The following is a 24,389-nucleotide window of genomic DNA, read 5'->3' as shown; positions in this document are numbered from 1 at the left end:
TTTTTCATATACTTAATTTTTTTTTCACTTCCTACTGTATTTAATAGTCTCCTTAAGAGACTTGAAGCTTTGATTGTCTGATCGTCTGTGCTATACATATCAGGGCTTTAGGACTGCTATATTAGCAGAAATCACAATCTCGCTCTACATTGTTCATTTCTTGGTGCTGATGTAGGGGAAGTGGACTGACCTATGGACCTGTCTGCAGCAGGAGGGTGAATGTATACTGTGCTTGTCATAGACTGCTGTGTATAAAGGTGGGAAACAGCTGGAGATAATGAAGGAATGGTGAAATACCAGGTTTGGCCACTAGGGGGAGACCAAGGACAGCAGAAGGCAGTGTAATACTACAGTTTGGCCACAAGATGGGAGTCGTGAGCAGTGAGACAAGGGCTTGACATCACTTATGGCTACGAAACTGCAGTCATGGGGGGCGGGGTTACAGGAACTCTAGAGGGGAATTCCCAGAGAGAGAGGGGATATAAGAGGGGATAGAGAGTTCCAGAACGGTCAGTCCAGGGAGAGGAGCTCAGGCAAGGAGAAGACTGAAGCAGGAGACAGAAGCTCCGGAAGGGACTGACAACAGAGACAGGGGGGTGGACTCAGACAGGTGAAGCACTGTGGTGGTAGGCCTAGGGCAGCCACAGTGAAAGAGCCGTGAGGGACATCAATCAGGAGAAGGGAGGAAGTGAAGGTACCCGGACCTGTGTGCGGAAGGTGTCACGCTACTGTGTGTGGTGCTGTGGTCGTCGAGAGGACGGCCAATAAAGAGGACCTGTTGGATGCACACCTGTCTCTGTCTCAAGTCTGTTTGCGGCAGAAAGTGGAGCACCCCCCAGTCGGCACATGTACCTACACCCTCAATACTGAGAAATACAGGCAGAGACTTATACATCATGCAATACCATCAAGAAGGCATCTGATTAGCTTCTAGTTTATTGAGCATCAGGACAACAACCCCAAACCTACAACCAATGTCATTAAGAATGATCTTCATTGTAAAGATGAACGAGGAGTCCTGGAAGTGATGATAGTGCAGCCATCAAGGCTAGGAACACTCGGCAGAGAGAACGCTCCTGTTTATTAGAGTGTTGGAAGATAGCTGCCAGCAGAACAATCAGCCAGATCATTGTTCAGCTGACAGCTATCTAAAGTGTAGTGTGATGAGCTTTGTGTGAACAGAATCACATGTGTCTTGGAAGAGTGGTGAAAACCATGCCAAAGACAACCATATACAGTGGCACCAAGGACCTGGGTCCTACTGTGTCCGTAAATATTAAATGAAGCATATCCGTGATATCAACATAGAGTATAATTATTATATTACTAAATTTTTTATATCTCATCAACATGTTGATGCACTTTCTTTCTTCTGAAGTTCTCTACAGAATTTTTACCATGACCCCAAATCTAAAACCAGTGAACAAACCGGTGGTCATCGAATTCCTGGTAAGAGAGTCTTCTTCTCTGATGTATGAGATAATAGTAAAATTATGTTTAGTTCAGAAATAAAAAAAATCATGCATTCTAAATCAATCTGATGGCAGATTCAAGGCTGGCGTTACATCAGAGGGTGTCCTGTTGTAGCCCCCTATGTGGTATAGAGTCATATATTGCACAGATATTAATACCAGCAGCCTTCTCTATGGTAACCAAACAACGTTGTCGTATGTTGGGAAAAAAAACCTTTACATGGTTTTCTACACAACAACACCATTCAGGGCTAACACCACCATACGCTACAAAAGCATATACCATATAACAGTGCTGCACAATGCAGAAGGAACAACCACCACCATACAGTGTTCAAACAATGCCAACATACAGTGACCAAAAGCATAAAGTAAATGGATAGAAATGCTAGATATATCTTATCTTATATATCTTATATATATATTTTATCAATACTGCCATCCGGTTATAAATAAATTCCCTATTAATATGTGCAATTACTAAACAGGTTACACATGCCTAAGTCCGAGCATGAGAACACATGGCTTGGAAACTAATGTTGATTTAGTCAAATAAACCCTATTTTTGTTAATGGGCGGAGTTACAAATAGATTCCTTTATGAAATTTTCATATTTTTGATAACACATATTGAATCAGCCTGTTTGGCGACTTGGACACTCTAAAAAATACAGTGGATGATACCAATGAATATCTATGTTTAAAGCGGTTGTCCGAATCCAACTTAATAGATCTGTAAGATCGATCATTAATATTAGATCAGCAGGGGTCTGACTATTGATCATCATAGAATCATAGAATCGTAGAGTTGTAAGGGACCTCCTTGGTCATCTGGTCCAACGCCCTGCTCAAAGCAGGATTCCATAAATCATCCCAGACATGTATATCTAGCCTCTGTTTGAAGACTTCCATTGAGGGAGAACTCACCACCTCTCGTGGCAGCCTGTTCCACTCATTGATCACTCTAACTGTCAAAAAGTTTTTTCTAATATTTAATCTGTGACTCCTCCCATTCAGTTTCATCCCATTGCTTCTAGTCTTTCCTTGTGCATATAAGAATAAAGATGATCCTTCTACAATGTGACATCCCTTGAGATATTTGTAGACAGCTATTAAGTCTCCTCTCAGTCTTCTTTTTTGCAAGCTAAACATTCCCAAATCCTGTAACCATTCCTCATAAGACAGGGTTTGTAGACCGGTCACCATTCTGGTCGCTCTTCTCTGAATTTGCTCCAGTTTGTTGATGTCTTTTTCAAAATGTGGTGCACAAAACTGGACACAGTATTCCAGATGAGGTCTGACCAAAGAGGAGTAGGGAGGGATAATTGTTATGATTGAGTCACCGTAGGAGGCAAAAATAGAAATGCTAGCTAAGTCCAGAAAACCAGAGAAGTTGGCAGCTATCGGATTGCAGACCCCTGAACCTATCAACACAACTAGCAGTAGCCGTGGGGGTCTCCTACGATGCCCTAGGCCCCTCGATCACAGCCGGAGGACTACATAGCCTAAAGACAGAAAGGGAAATCTAAACTGCCCCAGAGCAGACCCCAAAGTAAAAGGCAGCCCCACACATATAATGACGGTGAAGCAAGAAGAAAGAACAAAACACAGACAGAAAGATAGACTGAGCAAAGATGGGGCCCACGCTAGCTTAGATGGGAAAGGACAGGAAGGCTGCTGTCTGCAATCCGTGAAAACCCCTATGAAAATAAGAGCCAACAAACTGACAGTAAAAAGGCCCTGAAGACGCTAGGCTTCAAAAAAACTATGTCAGTACTCAGGAATATTCTGAAGACAGAGCAACAGGCAAAAGGAGATTCAGCTCACCCCAGCAGGGAATGGCAGAATCCAGAAAAGCAAGGAAAACAAAACACTAAAGGCAAAGCAGAAATCTTAGCTTTAGATGAGCAGGAATCAGACTGGTTTCCTAGAAGTCCACAGAGAAATCACCCGCAGGCCAGAAGGGCGTCGGCAGCCTTATATCCAGTCATTAACGCCACTCAGCCAGTCATCATCATCAGCCCCAGGTGTTTGACAATCAGGCTCACTACCTTTCTTCACCAGAAGAGGGAGTTCCTCGGGCCTCAGTAGTGAAGGGGAAAATGAACTCACAACAGATAATGACTTCACGTGTTCTAGACTGTATGCTTCTGTTAATACATCCCAGAATTGTATATGCCTTTTTTGCTGCTGCATCACACTGTTGACTCATGTTTAGTTTATGATCTATTAGTATACCCAAGTCTTTTTCACATGTGCTGTTGCTTAGCCCTATTCCTTCCATTCTGTATATGCTTTTTTCATTTTTATTGCCTAGATGTAGTACTTTGCATTTTTCCCTGTTTAAAACCATTCTGTTAGTTGCCCACTGCTCCAGTTTATTTATTTCTTTTTGAATCCTTTCTCTCTTCTCTAGTATTAGCTATCCCTCCTAACTTTGTGTCATCAGCTTAACAATTTGCTCAAACATCTTTCCTGGTATAGAGGTCAGACTCACTGGCCTATAGATTCCTGGGTCCACCTTCTTCCTCTTTTTGAAGATAGGAACAACATTTGCTCTTCTCCAGTCCTCTGGGACTTCTCCTGATCTCCAAGAATTTTCAAAGATTATGGAGAGTGGTTCAAAAATTTCTTCTGCTATCTCCTTCAGTACTTTGGGGTGTAATTCATCTGGACCTGGAGACTTGAATTCATTTATGTTAGCTAACTATTCCCTCACTATCTTTCTGTTTATAGATAGCCTGGATTCTTCTATTCCTTTAATAGGACAGTGAAGATCAGCTGATGTTACATTTCCTTTCTGAGAGAAAACAGATGCAAAATAGGAATTTAAAAGTTCAGCCTTCTCAACAGCCTTTCTTACCATTTCATCATTTTCATCTTGTAAAAATCCTATAGCAACAAATGTCTGGATAGTTGAAATCTCCCATGACCACTATGTCATACTTTTTGGAGAACTTGGCCATTTGATGCATAAAGAGTTCATCCATATCTTCAGCATGCACAGGCGGCCTGTAGTAAAGATATCAGATATCTGCTCCAACAACAGCTGGATGTAAGCGATTAACAGAGAAGAACATTGCAGCTACATTGTTTAGTGGCCGCTGATGAGTATTCCGGTTCATGTGATTGGCCATCAATCATTCATGGACAAACCTTTTTATTTGAATAAGAATCTCACACATTTCCATAAGATTGTTGATGAATCAAGGTTGGAAGAAAAAAGAGTTGGTCATTGGACCATCAAAGACAACTGTTTGAAAAACCAATCACCTAACGTAATCATCTACCTTTCTGAGAACCCACTTCTGGCAACCTTGGCAAGGGGCCACAACCAGCCAATGAAATTATGATCAGCTCATAAAGGAGCTCCATACAGGAGCTGCTCATACAATGTGACCCTCTGTTCTGGCCATTCCTCAGAGAACCATAGAAAGGCCTTCCACATGATGTTCATATGCCCCAGTAGGGAATATGGACTGAGATTGTGCTCATGAGACAAAGGATCTCTTAGCAATAAAGATGAAGATGTAAAGCTGATAGCTAAGCTAGTCCATTAATATAGACAATGCCTATATGATAAAGATCTTCTACTTTCTCCGCAGACTCCAGAAAGTGTCATAGTCAAAAAAGATGTGATTCAACAAACGAGCAAAACTGGAATAATGTCCTTGTCTCATAAGCTGACCGATCTTGTAAGGTGAGAGAAAAAAGGATGGAAGTTGAAAACAGCATAGCATGGTCGATCAATTCACAGAGGATTGAATTTGGGTTGAATTTCCTGAAATTTGTGGTTCCACGCAAATTTGAACACTTTTAGATTTGATTTGTGATTATTGTCCAAAAATTTAGCTTGCCACCATTTTCCACAATGCTGAAGCACCAGAGAACATGCTATTGTCGTTTGGAATGGCCAAGCTGGCTTTCCCATAATACCAAGCAGCTGTGACTTCTAGCAGACTAGCATGCCTTGTACATTGGAGGTCAGTCAGATATGGTGGCCCAAATTTTTCACTGCAAGTCGATTTTTGTGGAAAATTTTCTGACTAGTTACAAATAATTATGGTGATTTTGACAATTATGGTGATTTCAATGAAAATGATGTGATGATGATGATAATTACTAGTTTATGCTTTTTATTTTACAGTTTTGGACTGTGGACTATTTCGGCAAAGTTTGAGGACACATTGATACAGAATTATACCGCACAATTTGAAGTAAAGGAATATGGTAAGAACAACACAAAGAACAAAGCAAATCCAAAGCCTTTGTGTTATCTTCCTGCTACCTGATTCATGGCCTTGATACTCTCTTTTGAACATTCACCTTTTGGAAATAAAGGTCGCCCAAAAATAAGATGATCTCAGGATGTTCCACTGCTGAGACCATAAGCAAATTTTATCTGCATGAAAACTTGACAGCAAATGTGAAAATCCCCACTAGACTCACCAAAAGGAAAATTACTTACCACATAGTGTCCATTAAAATGAATTGGTTGGTTTTCTGGATCCTCCTGGGAGGGTAAGTAGGGAGTGGTTCCATTCTGGCTAATTAATGGAACCACTGCCTATTTATCCTCCCAATAAAAAATTACCTACATCAACTCAAAATTATTTAATTAGTTTATCAAAATTGAAGCAAATTGAAGATTAGTGCAGTGAATATTTTTACCTTTGGCTTTGTAGAGTTTTGATTTTTTTTCTGAAAACGTTTTTTTTCCCTTATGTTGCTCTTGGACATTTTTGCTTTGAACAGCACACCACATGGTTGGATGTGGTATTGCAAGACTGACCACTTTAAGAAGGATTTAAAATTGCTCTAATTTCATGTTCTATTTTAAATTTATTTCAGTTCTACCAAGCTTTGAAATAAAAATAAAACCATCCCAAAAATATTTCTACATTAAGGATCAAGAGCTAAGAGTAAACATAGAGGCAAAGTGAGTAGAAAAATTTGACAGTATTGAATTTCTATCTGTTGCAGAGATGTTTTTGTGACGTTTCTCTCAAAGCTATCATTTACATGTGTAGAGGCTTTAAAGGGGTTGTCCGGTCCAAATCGATAAGTCTGCAGTCACTCTGTGTTACTGCAGACTCATGAATCCCCCCAGTGCATGCACTGTGCTCTGCAGGGATTCGCCAGTTTCTGAGCTGGAACTGGAGGGTATGTATGAGTTATAGATACTCCCGGCCAGTGGGCGAGGCCTCTCTTCCATACACTTGTGTGGAGTGAGGTCACGCCCTCTAGCGGCCTCACTCAATACAAGCGTATGGCGCTAGGACACTCCCACTAGATGGGCCTTGGCTGGGAGTATGTATAACACATACATGCCCTCCGGTGTCGGTTCAGAAATCGGCGAAACCCTACAGCGCACAGTGCGTGCGCTGGGGGATTCATAAAATCTGCGGTCACACAGAATGACTGCAGACTTACCGATTTGGCCCGGACAACCCCTTTAACAATGTGCAAGGTCGTAATGTAAAACATTGCTATATTGTATCTCGTCAGTTATCTCTATGGTAAACCTGTAACAGGGAAGGCCTTTGTGATCTTTGGAGTCAAAAGAGACAACGAGAAGAAAAGTCTGCCAGATACCTTAAGGAGTGTTCCGGTAATAATTTTTTTTTCAAACTGTAACTAAAAAGTAATATAAATATATTGCTACTATTTTTTTTTCTAAATGAATGTATTGAAAAAAAAATAATTTAAAGGTTTGCCTGAAAAGAGCAGGCATTTTTTTTCTGGCATCGCCACCAGCCTTGTCCCTGGACTTGGACTAATACTGAATCTTTAAGCGAATGAAGTTAAAGTGTAGTGCCATACACAGACCAATGAGAAGGGTGGTTCAGCTTCCTGAAAAAAAAGCTTCCCTTTCATCATTCTCAGTAAACAAATTTAAGAGGACATTTAACTATTTTATTTTTTTACTATTTTTTATTTAAACCGAAAACCTCCTCCAATTGCAGCTGATCCACTGGCTCTGGAGCAGTTTTTCTTTTTTGTCTGTGCCCCTCCATTTCAAAGATGCACTGGGGAAAATAAATATTTGATACACTGCCGATTTTGCAAGTTTTATTACCTACATAGAATAAAGAAGTCTATAATTTTTATCGCAGGCACACTTCAACTGTGGGAAACAGAATCTAAAAATAAAAACCAGAAAATCACATTGTATAATTTTTACATATTTAAGTTGCATTTAATTGCATGAAATACGTATTTGATCTCCGAACAACCAGTAAGAATTCTGGCTCTCACAGACCTGCTAATTTTCTTTTTAAGAATCCCTACTGCTCTACACTCATTATCTGTATTAATTGCTCCTGTTTGAACTCGTTACCTGTAAAAAATACACCTGTCCACACACTCAATCCATTTTACACCAACCTCTCCACCATGGCCAAGACCAAAGAGCTTTCTAAGAACATCAGGGACAAAATTGTAGACCTGCACAAGGTTGAGACAGGCTACAGGACAATTAGCAAGCAGCTTGGTGAGACGGCAACATCTGTTAAAAAATGGAAGAAACACAAGATGACAGTCAATCTTCCTCGTTCTGGGGCTCCATGCAAGATTTCACCTCGTGGGGTAAGGCTCATTCTGAGAAAGGTCAGGAATCATCCCAGAACTACACAGGAGGACCTGATCAATGACCCGAAGATAGGTTAAAATATGGTCACAAACATCACCAATTGTAACACACTTTGCCCTCATAGATTAAAATACTGCAGGGCACGCATTAATAAGACACTTATAAGTAGCATAACATAGCGGCTATTTACCTGAATGGATTGATAACTGGAGTCCCCCAGGAATGGGCTGCATTTTCACCATGGCTCTAAATAGGACATGATTATAGTCTGAAAGGGGATATGAAGGGGACACCTTCATGAATGAACCTCTTTAGAAAATTAGAAATACTGTATGAAAAGTTGACTTGTTGTGGTTTTATCTCTCAACTAGATCAGTGATGGTGAGGGTTTTGCCATTTTAAAAAGAGAAGATTTGGCAAAGAATTTTCAAGATGAGAAAGACATGACAAAATACAGTCTATATGTGTCAGTTACTGTCATTACCGATTCAGGTAAGAAAGACAAAAAAATGACTATATTCTTCTATATATGCAGACTAAATCCACTAAGACGATCGACCTTGATATACACGGATTTGTCAAATGCTTTTAGGAAACCTGAAAATCTGCCATCGGGAATGTCCTAATGACTTCCCTCTCAAATGTTCACATTAGGCCCCCTTCACATGTACATGTTTCAGGTGTGTGTAGCATCCGTTTTTTTTCACGTATCCCGCACATTCCCTTTATAACCTATGGTGATCTTCACATGTCCATTCCATGTAGAGCTCAAGTCAAGAAAAAAGTTATCCAGCATCCATAGAAAGTGTAGAAAAGCTTTAATGGAAACCACATAGCCACCATCGGCTTCACTTGAGATAGGATTCTGTGTAGGCCGATACAGGGTGACGCTATGAGTTTCCACGAAAGCTTTTCTGCTCTTTTTATGGAAGCTGGTAAACTTTTTTGTTTTTCCAGAATATTTGGTCCAGAAAGTGAATTAGGAAGGCTTTTGACCGTACACTCAAGCTCCTTTTTATTGCTTTTTGGATTTGTCTAAACCTGTTTTAGTATGAAGTGCTCAAGTAATACTGCTATACAGTTCCTAAATAATACCACAAATGGTTTCATGATATTGGTTTAGATGGAGCAAAAAGGTGCTTCTTTTTCAAAATATTAGCTCCGATTGGCACATCATTGGCTATTAGAACCATCTTAGTGCATTAGAGCATTCCCTGTCCATAAAAGCAAATCCTAACATTTCATGCTGGAACGATGTCCCTAATTATGATCTACCATCTTATAAATTTACCACTACTTCTCTTACAGGAAGTGATTTGGTGGAATCCGAACTGGAAAATATTCATATTGTGACATCTCCATTTAAAATTCTCTATACAAAAACATCCAAGTATTTTAAGCCTGGAATGCCTTTCGATCTTATGGTAAGTGTGTTAATTAGATAGATTAAATTGTATCATTGAATTGTGTTTTTATATAAAAAAAAAATTAATCTAGCACCATTATCTGCCTAAAACAATAAAAGTGGTAAAAACAAACAAACAAAATTTTAAAGCATCAAGAGAAGCCCCACTCAGTATAGCCAAAGGATTACAAAATATTAGACGTGAGGCCAATCAAATTGGGCTAAATTTTATCAAATAATTTTGCTTTGTTAGAATCCAATCATTTTGAGAGTAGAATTGCTCAAATCCAGCAAAATTGTATCTTGCAGGATGCTATTTTACTGGCTTTAAAAGGGCCAATAAAGTGATAAGAATTAAAAAAAATTAATGCTTCCCATTCCCCGGCCCTTACTTTGTCCATGCTCAGTTGTGGTGGTCCAGTATTTATTCACAGGACACCAACTTTCTTTAAGTGTCCCGTAACATCTTCAGGAACTTTGTTGGCCACTAGGTTTCATAACATCAAGATGACGCATCCCGACACACGTTATAGCATCACGTGATGCCTACACAATAAGCTTCAGGCTTTACGTGGCATCATCATGTGTCAAGCTGCAAATTCGCAAAAGTCTTGTGACTGTTAGAGGCCCCAAAGACTTGATGGTCCTTTGAATGAAGAGTAAGCTAGTATGACCAAGTCTCCAACTACTCAGAGACGTTAAGAGCAAGGAGTGATGAGTATTATTATCTATTTTTTTTATCCCCTACATTTATTATATTCTGGGTTCTAGAAAGAATCTAAAGCATGAGATACATGCAAATCAACTTTCTGGTCAAATTCGAGCAAATTAATGTATTTGTGTTTTGGTAGACTAGTTTATCAATGTAAAATACAATGTTGAGGCTCGTTGAGCCCAGAAGATGAGCATTTACAATCCCATTTTTTTTTAAAAAAAAAAGAAGACTCATTTTTATCTTTATCCATCCTAGGTGTTTGTAACTAATCCTGACGGGTCTCCGGCTCACCGTGTCCCAGTTGTAGCAGAACCAGGAGATGTGAAAGGAACCACTCTGGAAGATGGAACCGTTCGGCTGACCCTGAATACCCGCTCAGACCAAAACCTGCTGCAGATTACAGTAATAATCATAATTTTGCCATACGGAAGAAACTGATAAAGCAATACATATTTGATTAATATAAATTACATTTTAGTAAAAAAAGAAAGACTATTGGGGTGTAGTGTTGACTTGGTGATGATTATTCAGTCTCTGTTCACATCTTTATTCTGACTTTTGGTCAAGATTTCCATAAATTTTGATGGCAAACGGTGGAAGGCTTAATAGAGCACTGTCAGATACCTTATCAGATATGCCATGTGACTGATTTGGCAAAATGTTAAGATGAGCGGGAACTTGTACGGTAACTAACATGGACCAAATATGAATATTATATTTTACTGAGACTTTTTTTAATTTTTTTGCTTCTAGGTATCAACAACTGATTTAAAATTAACTAAGGACCAACAAGCTTCTGCTACCATGGTGGCCTCCTCATACAAACCGATTGGTGGCAATTACCTACATCTCAGTGTCGCTGGAGGAGAAGTGAATATAGGCGAAAATGTGGCTATCAATTTCATTATCCGGAACAATGACGCCTCTGTTCAAAACCAGATCAAGCAATACAACTATGTGGTACCTTATTTTATCATTTGGTAGACCAAAACCTTATAAAAATCTAGATTTTTATGATTAAGCTTTGACAATTGCACCTAGAGTATGACACATTCACATGATAAGATTACATTCTGTTATTATATTTATATTTTACGTCAACAATTTCATTGGGAATCATCAATGAAGTGGTTCTCTGATTTGGACATTTACTTTTTGTTAGAACAGGACCCCAATAATTAGATGATCGCAGGGTGTCCTGCTTCTGGAACACACGGTGATCTGCTGTAAACTATGGTAGAACAGGACAGCCACTGTGTAGTTTCATTATTGTACCACCTCACGAAAAGTTAAGAATTGCAAATGTTAAACTAAAAACACAATTCATATTATATATGTAAATGTACATGTCATACCCTCCATAGAGACAGTTGATCTATCTAGCCAGTTTGGAAGCCATTATATAAAAAGGGGTTAGTCATTATTTTTTAATGATGACCTATCCTAAGGATAGTCCATCAATATGTGATCAGAGGAGGTGGATACCAACCCTTGCAGATTAGCTGTTACCAGCGTCGGCTAGAGGTTCTCTGATGCTGCCAGAACAACAGCAGCTCCTTCAAAACTATAATGGCTGCAATCGAATACTGCAGATCCTCCCCATTTTTGGGGGATCTACCGTACTCAGTCACAGCCTCCATAGAAATGACAGAGTTGCTGGTACGGTAGCATCCAAGAACTTTCGTCTTCCACCAGAAGCTGACCGGTGGAGATGCCGGTTAATGCACCTCCACCAATCAGATATTGATGGCCTATCCTAAAGATAAGCCATGCATAAAAAAATAGTGGCCTGTCTCTTTAGATCAGAATGTCATAATCCTACAGTTTAAAATGTGTTTTATGAACTAGACAACCCTTTTAAGGATAGTGAACAACAGTGCTATTACCCATATTTCATATTGTTATCAGGGCCCATACAACAGCTGTCCAGAAGTCACAGGCAGAGGAAACAACTAAAGGGTTATATATCCTTTGGTATACTGTGATGTGTTAGTATAGGATGATAATCTGACTGAGACCCCCCATGTTAACATGGAAACATTGCAAGTATTAGATCTCGATCTGTATTAATGTAATGTATTACATGGACAACCATTTTTGAACCACATAAATATCATATATCATCTTTCATCAACTTTGAGACATGCCCTAGTTGTTTTGAAAGCCTCCTAATGTCGTGGCATAAAATTATTCCTAGTATCGGCCCATAGATTTTTTTTTTTAGTGTCACGTTTAGTGTCTGCACAACATGGATCTAGCCATTGGCATAATCCCTAAACCTAGAAAAAAATGTATCATTAATGTGAATTCATAGGGTGAATGATAAGTTGTACTTACGTGTTTTGTAAGTAGCCTCTTCATGAGATGTAGTCAACAAAGGTCATAGTATTGAGTTCCTTCTCTCGGATATTGATCGTCTTTTTTCTTTAGATAATGAACAAAGGAAGAATAATGAGAGTGGGAACACAAGCAAGAGAGGATGGCCAGGCTCTTGTGACTATGTTACTACCAATAACAGAAGAATTTATCCCATCATTCCGCATTTTGGCGTACTATACTGTGACAACTGGGGCAGGCCGGGAAATTGTGTCTGACTCTATTTGGATTGATGTGGAAGATACCTGTATGGGGACGGTAAGAAAATTCTTTGTTGAGTTTAATTGTATGAGTATTATTTTATGTTTTCCTATTCTACAGTTTGGGGAGATGTAGAACTGTTCAAGTCTTTTGTAAATATACCGTAGCTATTGCCAATCAATTTTTTGTTCAATCAAGCACAATGCTTCGTAAGTAGCAATTGTTATAATCTTTTATGGACACATTGAAAATGTTGGATAAGCCAATCACTGATTTAGTAATCACCTCCCTCAGCCAGTGATTGGCTGAGAAGGTATTTACGGCCATTTATAGGCTGTTGAGGATGGGACCAAGAAGACAGGAAAAGTGCCAAAAGGGGACTTGCGAAGGATTTTCCAACACCATATAATAGAGGATCATTTTAAACATCAAATGGTTGAAAAATATTCCACCACTGATTAATGTTTTTTTGAGTTCTCTTTTCTCTTAATTTAATACCCTTCCATCCTGTCCATGCATCTTCCCAGTTGTTCTTTAACTCTCTAACACTCATATATGAACTTCCCCCTAGTACCTTTGCATCTGTCGATGCCACACTTTCATTGCAGATAATGCTCCACAAAGGAAGAGCAGTTTTGTTAAGTGATTTCTAGGACTTTTCCTACTGTCCACAGGGAAAGCATGTGGATCAATAACTTAGTTCCTTGCTGTATGCCTTGTGTGGGGCAGCTCTTTATATTTAAACACCCAACAGCTACTAATAACTTCCAGTTATAGTGTCACGGGGGCTTAGTTCAACTAAGGCTGAAATACCCGGGGCCCCTGTGGTGTCCCTTTACTAGGGGAAACCCTGTCTGACCCTCAACCCAGGGTTTTTGCTGAAGGTGCAAATGCCTGAGCCTCCGACCTTTCCTTATCTCCTGCTCAGCCCTGCACTTAACCCTCCACCCTCCACCCAGTGAGAAGTCACCACCAAAGCTCCCACACAAATAATGACAGACAGGGAGAACTTAAACTGCACTGCGCCGCACACACACAGGAATAAACAGTAATGTGAACAGGGCACAACTAAACACAAATATGGGAAGGAGAAAGGATAACGACGGATCATACGACACCAGATATGAATCTCTCTCTCTTGAACACCTCCACTCCAGACCGGAACCACTTGGTATGAAACACAAGCTATAATCGGCGACGCCCATAGGCCAGCATGACTATTTAAAGACCGTGGGCGTGACTAACCATCCAACCTGGTCTCCAGCAGGATTAACCCCCGAGAGCCTGAAGATCAGGCCGGCGCCACCGAGGCTATAGTGGCTGGAGGTGGAACTACCTCTGCCTGCCGGATGCTGTGGTGTGAACAGCGTCCGACATGACAGTACCCCGTCTTCTACGAGGGACCCCAGGGCCCTCAAGACTCCTAGGACCCGGCTTGTCCGGATGACGATGGTGAAAAGAACTGACCAGCCGATCCGCATGTATGTCTGAGGCTGGAACCCAAGACCTCTCCTCTGGACCATACCCCCGCCAGTGCACCAAATACTGAAGAGTACGGCGTACTACTCGAGAGTCCACTACCTTGGCGACCTCGAACTCTAACTCGCCATCCACCATGACTGGAGGTGGCATCGGCGTTGTGTCCACAGAGCCTACCACCTTTTTCAATAAAGCCCTGTGAAACACGTTGTGTATCTTGTACACTGCGGGAAGTTCCAACCGATAAGCCACTGGGTTAATGATGGCAGAAATCCTAAAAGGCCCAATAAACCTTGGACCCAGTTTTAAAGAAGGGATTTTGAGTTTTATGTTCTTCGTTGCTAACCACACCCATTCACCCACACACAGGTCCGGACCTGGCACGCGTCTACTGTCAGCCACCCGTTTGTACCTGGCACTCATGCTCAACAAACGCTGTTTCACCCGCCTCCAGACTGATGACAATTGGGCTCCTAGCTGATCCTCCTCCGGGACACCCCCGGAGTCACCCTGACGTAAGGTACAAAACTGAGGATGTTGACCGTACACACAAAAGAATGGAGACTCTCCTGATGACTCTTGGCGGTGATTATTTAATGCGAATTCGGCCAGAGGAAGGAAAGTAGACCACTCCTCCTGGTTGTCGGACACAAAGCATCGTAAATACTGTTCTAGATTTTGGTTCATGCGCTCAGTTTGTCCATTAGACTGTGGATGAAACGCCGATGAATGTGACAACTTGATCCCCAACCTTGAGCAAAAAGCTTTCCAAAACCTCGCCACAAATTGCGTACCCCTATCAGATACTATGTCAGACGGTACTCCGTGGAGTCTGACCACCTCCTTCACAAATACCTGAGCCAACGTCTTAGCATTGGGCAAAGAGGACAACGCCACAAAATGCGCCATCTTTGAAAAACGGTCAACCACCACCAGGATGACCGTGTTCCCTGCCGAGGCTGGCAAGTCAGTGATAAAATCCATGGAGATTTCTGTCCATGGCCTATTGGGTACCCCCAGAGGCTGTAGCGTGCCAGCAGGACGGGTTCGGGGTGACTTAGCCCTAGCGCACGTGATGCAAGCTGCCACGTACGAGACCACGTCCTGCCGGATTTTGGGCCACCAGAAACGACGCGATACCAGCTCTAAGGTGCCCTTCACCCCTGGGTGACCAGCCAGTACCGAATCGTGGTGTTCCTTCAACACCTTAGGCCGAAGATGCAGGGGTACAAATGATTTGTTGGTGGGAAGTCCTGGTGGTACCTCCTCTTGGGCCTCGGCAATCTCCGCCTCTACCTCAGTCGTGAGAGCCGAGACCACTACCCCTTTCTGGAGGATGGGTACCGGCTCTTCCCGAGGTTCTCCCCCCGGAAAACACCTAGACAAAGCATCCGCCTTGGTGTTTTTAGCCCCGGGACGGTACGTCACAAGAAAATTGAAACGAGTAAAAAACAATGCCCAGCGAGCCTGCCTAGGAGACAGACGCTTGGCCGACTCCAGGTAGAGCAGATTCTTATGGTCGGTGATAACTGTGACCTGGTGAGCCGCCCCCTCCAAGAAGTGTCGCCATTCCTCAAAAGCCAGTTTGATGGCCAACAACTCCCTGTTGCCGATATCATAATTCCGTTCGGCCGGCGACAACTTCTTGGAGAAGTAGGCGCATGGATGCATCTCGCTCAAGGACGAGCCTTGAGACAGTACTGCCCCCACTCCCACCTCCGACGCATCAACCTCTACCACAAAAGGTTTAGACACGTCTGGTTGCACCAGAATGGGGGCTGAAGCAAAACTATTCTTCAAACGCTCAAATGCACGTATAGCCACCTCAGGCCAGTTCGCCAGATCGGCACCCTTTTTTGTCATGTCCGTGAGCGGTTTGGCGACAGTCGAAAAGTGTTTTATAAATTTCCTATAATAATTCGCAAACCCAAGGAACCGCTGGAGTGCTTTCAGACTCTCCGGCCTCTCCCATTGCAGCACCGCTTGCACCTTAGCGGTGTCCATTTTAAAACCAGCTGCGGACACAATATATCCCAAAAAGGGCAACTCCTGGACAAAAAATAAACATTTTTCCAGCTTAGCATAGAGCTGGTTCTCCCGGAGCAACTGTAACACCTGCCTAACATGCTGCAAATGAGTGTCCCGATCGCTAGAATAAATGAGGATATCATCCAGGTATACAATCACAAATCTCCCCAGGACATGAGCAAAGACATCATTAATAAAATGTTGGAAAACGGCAGGCGCGGTGGTCAACCCAAACGGCATAACCAGACTCTCAAAATGACCCTCAGGAGTGTTAAACGCCGTCTTCCACTCATCCCCCTGACGGACCCTTATGAGGTTATACGCCCCCCTGAGGTCCAGCTTGGAAAACCATTTTGCCCCCGCTACCTGGTTGAACAAATCCGGGATCAACGGCATTGGGTAGGGATCACGGATAGTAATCTGGTTTAACTCTCGGAAATCCAGACACGGGCGTAACCCCCCATCTTTCTTCTTAATGAAGAAAAACCCCGCGGCTACAGGCGAGGACGAAGGCCGGATGTGACCTTTGCTCAGACTCTCCGCGATGTAGTCTTTCAGAGCTTGTCTCTCAGGACCAGAAATATTAAACATCCTGGCCTTAGGTAATTTGGCCCCGGGTTTTAACCTAATAGCACAGTCATAGGCTCTATGTGGAGGCAGTTCTGAGCAACCCTTCTCAGAGAAAACATCCGCGAAATCCTGCAAAGCCTCCGGCAGGCTGGGCGTCACGGCGGACACACATGTGGCCAAGCAATTGTCTTGGCAGAAACCACTCCATTGTACTATGTCCTGAGTTTTCCAATCAATTACCGGGTTGTGCCTGGACAGCCATGGAAAACCCAGGACCATTTGAGCTGGGAGATTACGGAGGACCCTACATGTAACCGACTCAGAATGTAGGACCCCAATGTGGAGTTTCACCTCTGCCACAAACTCAGTAATCTCCCCTTGAGGGAGGGGAACAGCATTAATGGTCACCACTTGTATGGGGTGAGGAAGTCTTTCAATCTTAAACCCGGCGGTGTGTGCAAACTCCTCATCTATGAGATTGGTAGCGGAACCGCTATCCACAAACACTGATATAGGTAGCTCTCTGCCGGCGACAATAACCTTGGCAGGGAGCATACATTGAGATACCATCATGGAGGATATGCATACGCTCAGTTGGGTCTCCTCCATACCCTCTGAGCTTAACAGTTTTCCGCCGGTGTGACCCTCTTAGGTAGTACCGGGCAAACGTTAACATAATGACCACCTTTACCACAGTAAAAACATGCTCCGGACTTCCGGACTCCCGGAGCGCGAGGCTGAACCTGTGCCACGCCAGCAATCTGCATAGGTTCAGGGGACTCATCTACTTCAACCACACCTGCACCTCTGTTTTCCCCCAGAGGTAGCGTCTCCTGTGCCCCCTGACGAAAACGGCGATCAATACGTATCACCAAACTCATGGCAGACTCCAATGATGCCGGAGTCTCATACATCAGGAGGGCTTGTTTCACCCTCCCTGATACCCCATGAATAAACTGGCTCCGCAGTGCTGGGTCATTCCACTGTGTGTCTACAGCCCAGCGGCGAAATTCCGAACAATAGTCTTCTGCCAAGCGCTCCCCCTGGCGGAGGGCGCGGATTTTAGATTCCGCTAGAGCCAGTCGGTCAGGGTCATCGTAAATGAGCCCGAGGGCAGAAAAAACATTATCGACCGAATGAAATGTAGCAGAGTCAGGTGGTAAGGAAAATGCCCATGCTTGGGGGTCACCACTCAGTAATGACAACACCAGCCCTACTCGCTGGGCCTCATTACCTGAGGATATTGGCCGCATGCGGAAGTATAATTTGCAGGCCTCCCGAAATACGACAAATTTGCTGCGATCGCCTGAAAATCGTTCTGGCAGCGTAAACTTCGGCTCTGCACCGATACCTGCAGATGCCGTTTGCACCTTTGCTACTACCAGGCCCTGCTGCTGAACTGCCCCATTCAACTCGGAGACCTGTATGGACAGCGCCGCCAACTGGCGGGTTATGGAATCTAATGGATCCATGGACTCCTGAAAAAATGTGGGCCGATTATAATGTCACGGGGGCTTAGTTCAACTAAGGCTGAAATACCCGGGGCCCCTGTGGTGTCCCTTTACTAGGGGAAACCCTGTCTGACCCTCAACCCAGGGTTTTTGCTGAAGGTGCAAATGCCTGAGCCTCCGACCTTTCCTTATCTCCTGCTCAGCCCTGCACTTAACCCTCCACCCTCCACCCAGTGAGAAGTCACCACCAAAGCTCCCACACAAATAATGACAGACAGGGAGAACTTAAACTGCACTGCGCCGCACACACACAGGAATAAACAGTAATGTGAACAGGGCACAACTAAACACAAATATGGGAAGGAGAAAGGATAACGACGGATCATACGACACCAGATATGAATCTCTCTCTCTTGAACACCTCCACTCCAGACCGGAACCACTTGGTATGAAACACAAGCTATAATCGGCGACGCCCATAGGCCAGCATGACTATTTAAAGACCGTGGGCGTGACTAACCATCCAACCTGGTCTCCAGCAGGATTAACCCCCGAGAGCCTGAAGATCAGGCCGGCGCCACCGAGGCTATAGTGGCTGGAGGTGGAACTACCTCTGCCTGCCGGATGCTGTGGTGTGAACAGCGTCCGACATGACATATAGTTTACCACCCTGGTCTATTGTACTATCCTGAATCTTCTGGTGATTAAAAATTTCAACTTGGCTCAATTTTCTTATAATCCAAATGTCTCACAATTGTGTCCCTGACTTTAACCTTCTGGTAATGACCAACCTTCAAGACTCCGTTTCTGCAAGCTCACTCCTTCGGCCAGCAGCCACTCCGTGGATGTAACCCAGAGGGCCCTGTATGAGTCCAGATTCTTGTCTTGGAAGTTAAAACTTGAAGGTTTAGACCATGGTTCCCCTGTAACCGACCATTCAGAGTGGCTTGTGCAAAGCCTCTACATGAAAGCCCAATTAATATCTGCCAGGTTTCTATCTACAGTGTTCCTCTACAGGCTCCTTTATTGTCCTTTCTTTTTTATTCTATTACTTTTTTCCCTTCAACTTCCCTTTCCTTTTGAAATTTGACATGTGACTTCTAACTCACAAGTTGAAGACTACTGGATCAAAACCATTACAAAATTTATAGCCATAAATAATATGTTCACAGAAAATATATGGTCTATGTAAAAGAGACCATATGCCTCTTTTTTATCTATTACACCAAACTATAGTAGTGACAGACAAAGCTTCACTTAGAGAACAAGGCTGGTGCCTTCCCGTGAAGATAGAAGCATTTGCCCGGCCAATGAAAAATAACTTGTTCAAACCTTCTTCTACTTACTCAGCTTCTAGGGCAAATGTATAAAAAGCTCTTCCCACTACTTCTCTGTTTTGTAGGATTCGGTTAGAACTAGGAAATGGATTACAGGATCTTAATATTTAATTGTTTCATATAGCTGGTGGTAACAGGAGACAAAGATAGAGACAATGCTATACAGCAACCTGGTGGCTCCATGAAGCTAAAGCTACAAGCAGACCATAATGCTGCTGTCGGACTGGTAGCTGTGGACAAAGCTGTCTATGTGATTAACAGCAATCTGAAGATCACCCAGAAAAAGGTGAAAAGTAATCATGGAAAGTAATAAAACTATTATATATTCATTGTACAATTTCCTCTAAAATTTATCTCTCTGTCCATTAAGGTTTGGGAATCAGTAGAACAATACGACATTGGCTGCACACCCGGGAGTGGTGCCGATGCACCGGGAGTATTTTATGATGCTGGTCTCGCCCTGCACACGAGTTTCAAGATCACAACTCCTCAAAGATCAGGTCAATTAAATTTTTTTTCAACCATAGTGTTCTCTATTCTTTTATGGCATGGTATATGGGTAGCACTTTGTTAAATGTACCATCATGAAGATCATCACTGATCATAAAGGAGCTTAAACAAATAGAGATAGAATATGTGTCACTTCAAAAGACTAGTTTTAGATCCTGAACGGCCACAATACACTACATGGAAATGACTCCTAATCTAAACTTATTGTAGTTACAGCCATTTTTGTTTATTTTTTTGCCTTGTTTTTTTTCTCCTCCTATTTTTGCATAGACATATTCACTCCAGGTTTTGTGTTTGTGGATCGGGTTTTGAATTACACCATTACTATCACCATATAATGTACTGAAAATTTCAAGTGAGGTGAAATGGCAAAAAAAAACAAAAAACAATTTCTCCAATCTTTTAGGATTTCGTTTTTACACTATCTATTACACATTATTGTATTGTATCTTAGCTCTATCATGGGTTAGCATGGTTATAATAATATAAAATTACTGTCGATGTGGCTTTTTAGGTTTTGAAAGTTGTATGAAGACATATCTAGGACTATTTATTTTTTAGGACTATTTTGAGATACATATTACTATCTGATCTCTTCCTTTTTTCATTTTTCGGGAAGCAAAGTGACCAAAAAATATTGGCTTTGCCATTTTTTCTTTGCTTTTTTAATACATTATTTATTCTGTTTTAGATGCTGAAGTACTGAATGTATTGCTTTTTTCGATTTTCTAAAATTTATGTTTGAGGGCTGATTTGAGTTTCTGCATTTTTATGTTTTTATTGGAGTTCGAGCAGGCCAGACATGGCGGTCTTCCGTAAGGGCCGAGCTGCCATGATAGCATCATCAGCATCCAGTATTGTGATGTGGAGATTGAAGGGTCAATCATAGAGTGCCCCCTTATCCAACTGATGAGTCTGACACCCAGCAATTACTAGAATGGAGACCCCTGTCTCTTGGCCATGATTTGGAAAAGTTTTAATGGAGCAGCAGATGTTAATAAATTCTCTGGCTCTTTTCAAACTCTATGACACTGACACAAACATCCAATACCACAGAAGTCAGTCAGATCCTTAGTGAATAGGGAATAAATATTTTGCAATGTAATAGTCAATCATAGTGAAAAAGAATCCATTTAGATTAAAGAGGTTGTCTGTGACCTTCTCATTGATGGCCTCTCCCAAGAATAGGTCATAAATATCTGATGGGTGGGTGTGTGACACTCGGCACCCCTGCCAGTCATCTGCTCCCGGTGACGTCGGCCGCTGGAAATGCACAGTTATGGAGTTGCACAACACAGCTCAGTCATCTGTATAGTGGCTGCGGCTGGGTACTGCGCACCCACCCCTTATTTAAATCAATAGGGGGTGGATGAACATGTACCTGATCGCGTCCACCATTCCTTTGATGGAACTGTGCTGTGCAACTCCATAACTAAGCAGTTCCGACATTGGGAACTGCTGGTCGATGGTGGTTCCAGATATCCCTGCCAATCAGACATTGATGACATATCCTACCAATAGGCCATCAATGATAAAGTCCTAGACAACATTTTTAACAACTGTCATGTAATTGTATGGAATTATAGTATCGTAGCTAAAAAAACCCACTCAATTATATGTTAACACTAATCATACTGTAAATTTCATGCTAATTTTAAGATCATGGGAACAACTCTAAAATCTGTAGCTCATGGCCTCAACCCACCAAGTACTCTTTATAATAATGGTATCTTCTTATGTGACAGAGTGGCCTATTTGCCCCTTAATCATCTGGGTCTTGATGCAACTGCTACCGATAGATAGTTACGCACCATGATGTGATTGATCAATACTCAAAACACCCATAGAGTCAAATACGTCACAAACACTTTTACCAATTTTTTTTAGGTCTATTTACCCAAGAACTTCTGGATTAAGCAATGGTCAACACTCATAGAAGAGTAAAAATTGTCTGTTCTGTCTGAACATTATTTCCAACATATTTTCTTTGTAGATTCAGTGACTGGCATAACTTTTGTGCCAGTCTCAAAATCTAAGGACATACTTGAGGAACTTTAAAAAACAAAAAACTTCTTAAAAAACACAGCTATTTAAGAAGACCTCACCTTTACCTAGACTGGATTTCCTACCAACCAATTTTGTCACATAATAGGAATACAGACTATCCTTAGGGATGAGCGAGTAGTGAAATACTCGGACTCGCTGTACTCATTACGAGTACCTCTTAATACTCGGGTACTCGTAACGAGTCCAATGTAAGTCTATGGGAAATGCGAATAATGGGCTGTGCGGTACTGTGCTGGGCTGTGTGGGACTATGCTGGGCTGTGCGGGACTATGCTGGGCTGTGCGGTACTGTGCTGGGCTGTGTGGGACTGTGCTGGGCTGTGCGGGACTGAGCCGGGCTGTGGGGGACTGTGCTGGACTGTGGGGGACTGTGCAGACTGTGCGAGACTGTGCTGGGCTGTGCGGTACTGTGCTGGGCTGTGTGGGACTGTGCTGGAATGTGGGGGACTGTGCTGGACTGTGGGGGACTGTGCTGGACTTTGTGGGACTGTGCAGGCTGTGCGGGACTGTGCTGGGCTGTGCGGTACTGTGCTGGGCTGTGCGGGACTGAGCCGGGCTGTGGGGGACTGTGCTGGAATGTGGGGGACTGTGCTGGACTGTGGGGGACTGTGCTGGACTGTGTGGGACTGTGCAGGCTGTGCGGGATTGTGCTGGGCTGTGCGGTACTGTGCTGGGCTGTGCGGTAATGTGCTGGGCTGTGGGGGACTGTGCTGGACTGTGGGGGACTGTGCTGGACTGTGTGGGACTGTGCAGGCTGTGCGGGACTGTGCTGGGCTGTGCGGTACTGTGCTGGGCTGTGTGGGACTGTGCTGGGCTGTGCGGGACTGTGCTGGCTGTGCGGGACTGTGTAGGCTGTGCGGGACTGTGCGGGACTGTGCCGGGCTGTGCAGGCTGTGCGGGTTGTGCAGACTGTGCGGGATTGTGCTGGACTGTGCGGGACTGTGCAGGCTGTGTGGGACTGTACCGGGCTGTGCGGAACTATGCAGGCTGTGCGGGACTGTGCCGGGCTGTGTGGGACTGTGCAGGCTGTGCGGGACTGTGCTGGACTGTGTGAGACTGTGCAGAACTGTGCAGGCTGTGCGAGACTTTGCCAGACTGTGCTGGGCTGTGCGGGACTGTGCGGGACTGTGCGGGACTGTGCCAGGCTGTGCGGGACTGTGCTGTACTGTGCGGGGACTGTGCCAGGCTGTGCAGGACTATGCTGAGCTGTGCGGGGACTGTCTGTACTGGGCTGTGCGGGGACTGTGCGGGCTGTGCCAAATTTTGCGAGGCGAGTAGTGAAAAACTCGCTATGTTTCGAGTACCATGAGTACCGCACTACTCGCCGAGTACCGAATCCTAGCGAGTATACTTGCTCATCCCTAACTATCCTCTTTGAGAGGAACACCGAGTCTTGAAAAGACTTTCTGCAGTAAAGAAAGAGGGATGCTAGCTGGAAAATTTGGTCATAAATAAATTGTAAAATCTACAATTTGGGTATTATTTTTCAACAGAGCCTTTATGCGAACCAAAACTAAAGCGTAGACGACGTTCATCAGCTCTACTGATTCAAGAGCGTGACAAAAAAGGTAAAGATAGAGCAGTGAGTGGTTACTTGATAATCTTTTGAGGGTTATTTAAGACTTACCAAGCTTACAATGATCTGATTTATCATTTTAGCATCACAATACATAGCGTTTGAGAAGAAATGTTGTGAAGATGGTATGAATGACAACTCCATGGGCCACAATTGTGAACGTCGCTCTCGTAATATCTTGGATGGACAGAAATGTGTTGATGCTTTCCTGGACTGCTGCAAACACATTACAAAGCAAAGGGAAGTCGAGAGGAAACTAAAAGAAAATGATCCAAATGCAAGAAGTAAGGAGATCGGATAAATGATAGTCAAAAGGATCATAAGTCGCACCTAGTTTGTCCTAAACGTTATGTTCCTATCACAAATGTAGAGGATCTTGAGTTGCATGTTTGCTTGTGGAAAATTGGCTACATTTTAGAGTGTCATCACGGTACAGGAGATTTTTAGGACTCTCATGCTTACCTCCCACTGAGGGCCTTGTTTCAAGAGATCAGTAGAAGAGCAGAGGCTGGACAGACATCTGACTGGGATGATTTAGCGAATCCTGCTTTGAGCAGGGGGTTGGACCAGATGGCCCAGGAGGTCCCTTCCAACTCTAACATTCTATGATTC

General features: G+C 43.1%; 1 protein-coding gene across 1 annotated transcript in view; it reads left to right on the top strand.

Annotated features, from left to right (window-relative positions):
• Positions 1 to 24,389, top strand: part of LOC141075420 (complement C3-like) — a 76,071-nt gene that overhangs the window by 4,551 nt on the left and 47,131 nt on the right. The window contains exons 4-17 of the mRNA XM_073562452.1: positions 1,379 to 1,449; positions 5,077 to 5,171; positions 5,619 to 5,701; positions 6,323 to 6,410; positions 6,980 to 7,082; positions 8,435 to 8,555; positions 9,372 to 9,487; positions 10,439 to 10,585; positions 10,937 to 11,143; positions 12,614 to 12,817; positions 19,750 to 19,911; positions 19,996 to 20,125; positions 23,695 to 23,769; positions 23,861 to 24,061. Of these exons, the coding sequence (XP_073418553.1) occupies positions 1,379 to 1,449; positions 5,077 to 5,171; positions 5,619 to 5,701; positions 6,323 to 6,410; positions 6,980 to 7,082; positions 8,435 to 8,555; positions 9,372 to 9,487; positions 10,439 to 10,585; positions 10,937 to 11,143; positions 12,614 to 12,817; positions 19,750 to 19,911; positions 19,996 to 20,125; positions 23,695 to 23,769; positions 23,861 to 24,061 (1,803 nt within the window). The remainder of the gene's footprint in view (positions 1 to 1,378; positions 1,450 to 5,076; positions 5,172 to 5,618; positions 5,702 to 6,322; positions 6,411 to 6,979; positions 7,083 to 8,434; positions 8,556 to 9,371; positions 9,488 to 10,438; positions 10,586 to 10,936; positions 11,144 to 12,613; positions 12,818 to 19,749; positions 19,912 to 19,995; positions 20,126 to 23,694; positions 23,770 to 23,860; positions 24,062 to 24,389) is intronic.

Source organism: Dendrobates tinctorius, unplaced genomic scaffold (assembly GCF_039654945.1).
Source record: "Dendrobates tinctorius isolate UK_male_01 unplaced genomic scaffold, ASM3965494v1 ptg000351l, whole genome shotgun sequence".
In the NCBI taxonomy this organism is placed as follows: Eukaryota; Metazoa; Chordata; class Amphibia; order Anura; family Dendrobatidae; genus Dendrobates; species Dendrobates tinctorius.
Note: the sequence above shows the minus strand (reverse complement) of the source record. Positions and strands in the feature narration are given on the sequence as shown.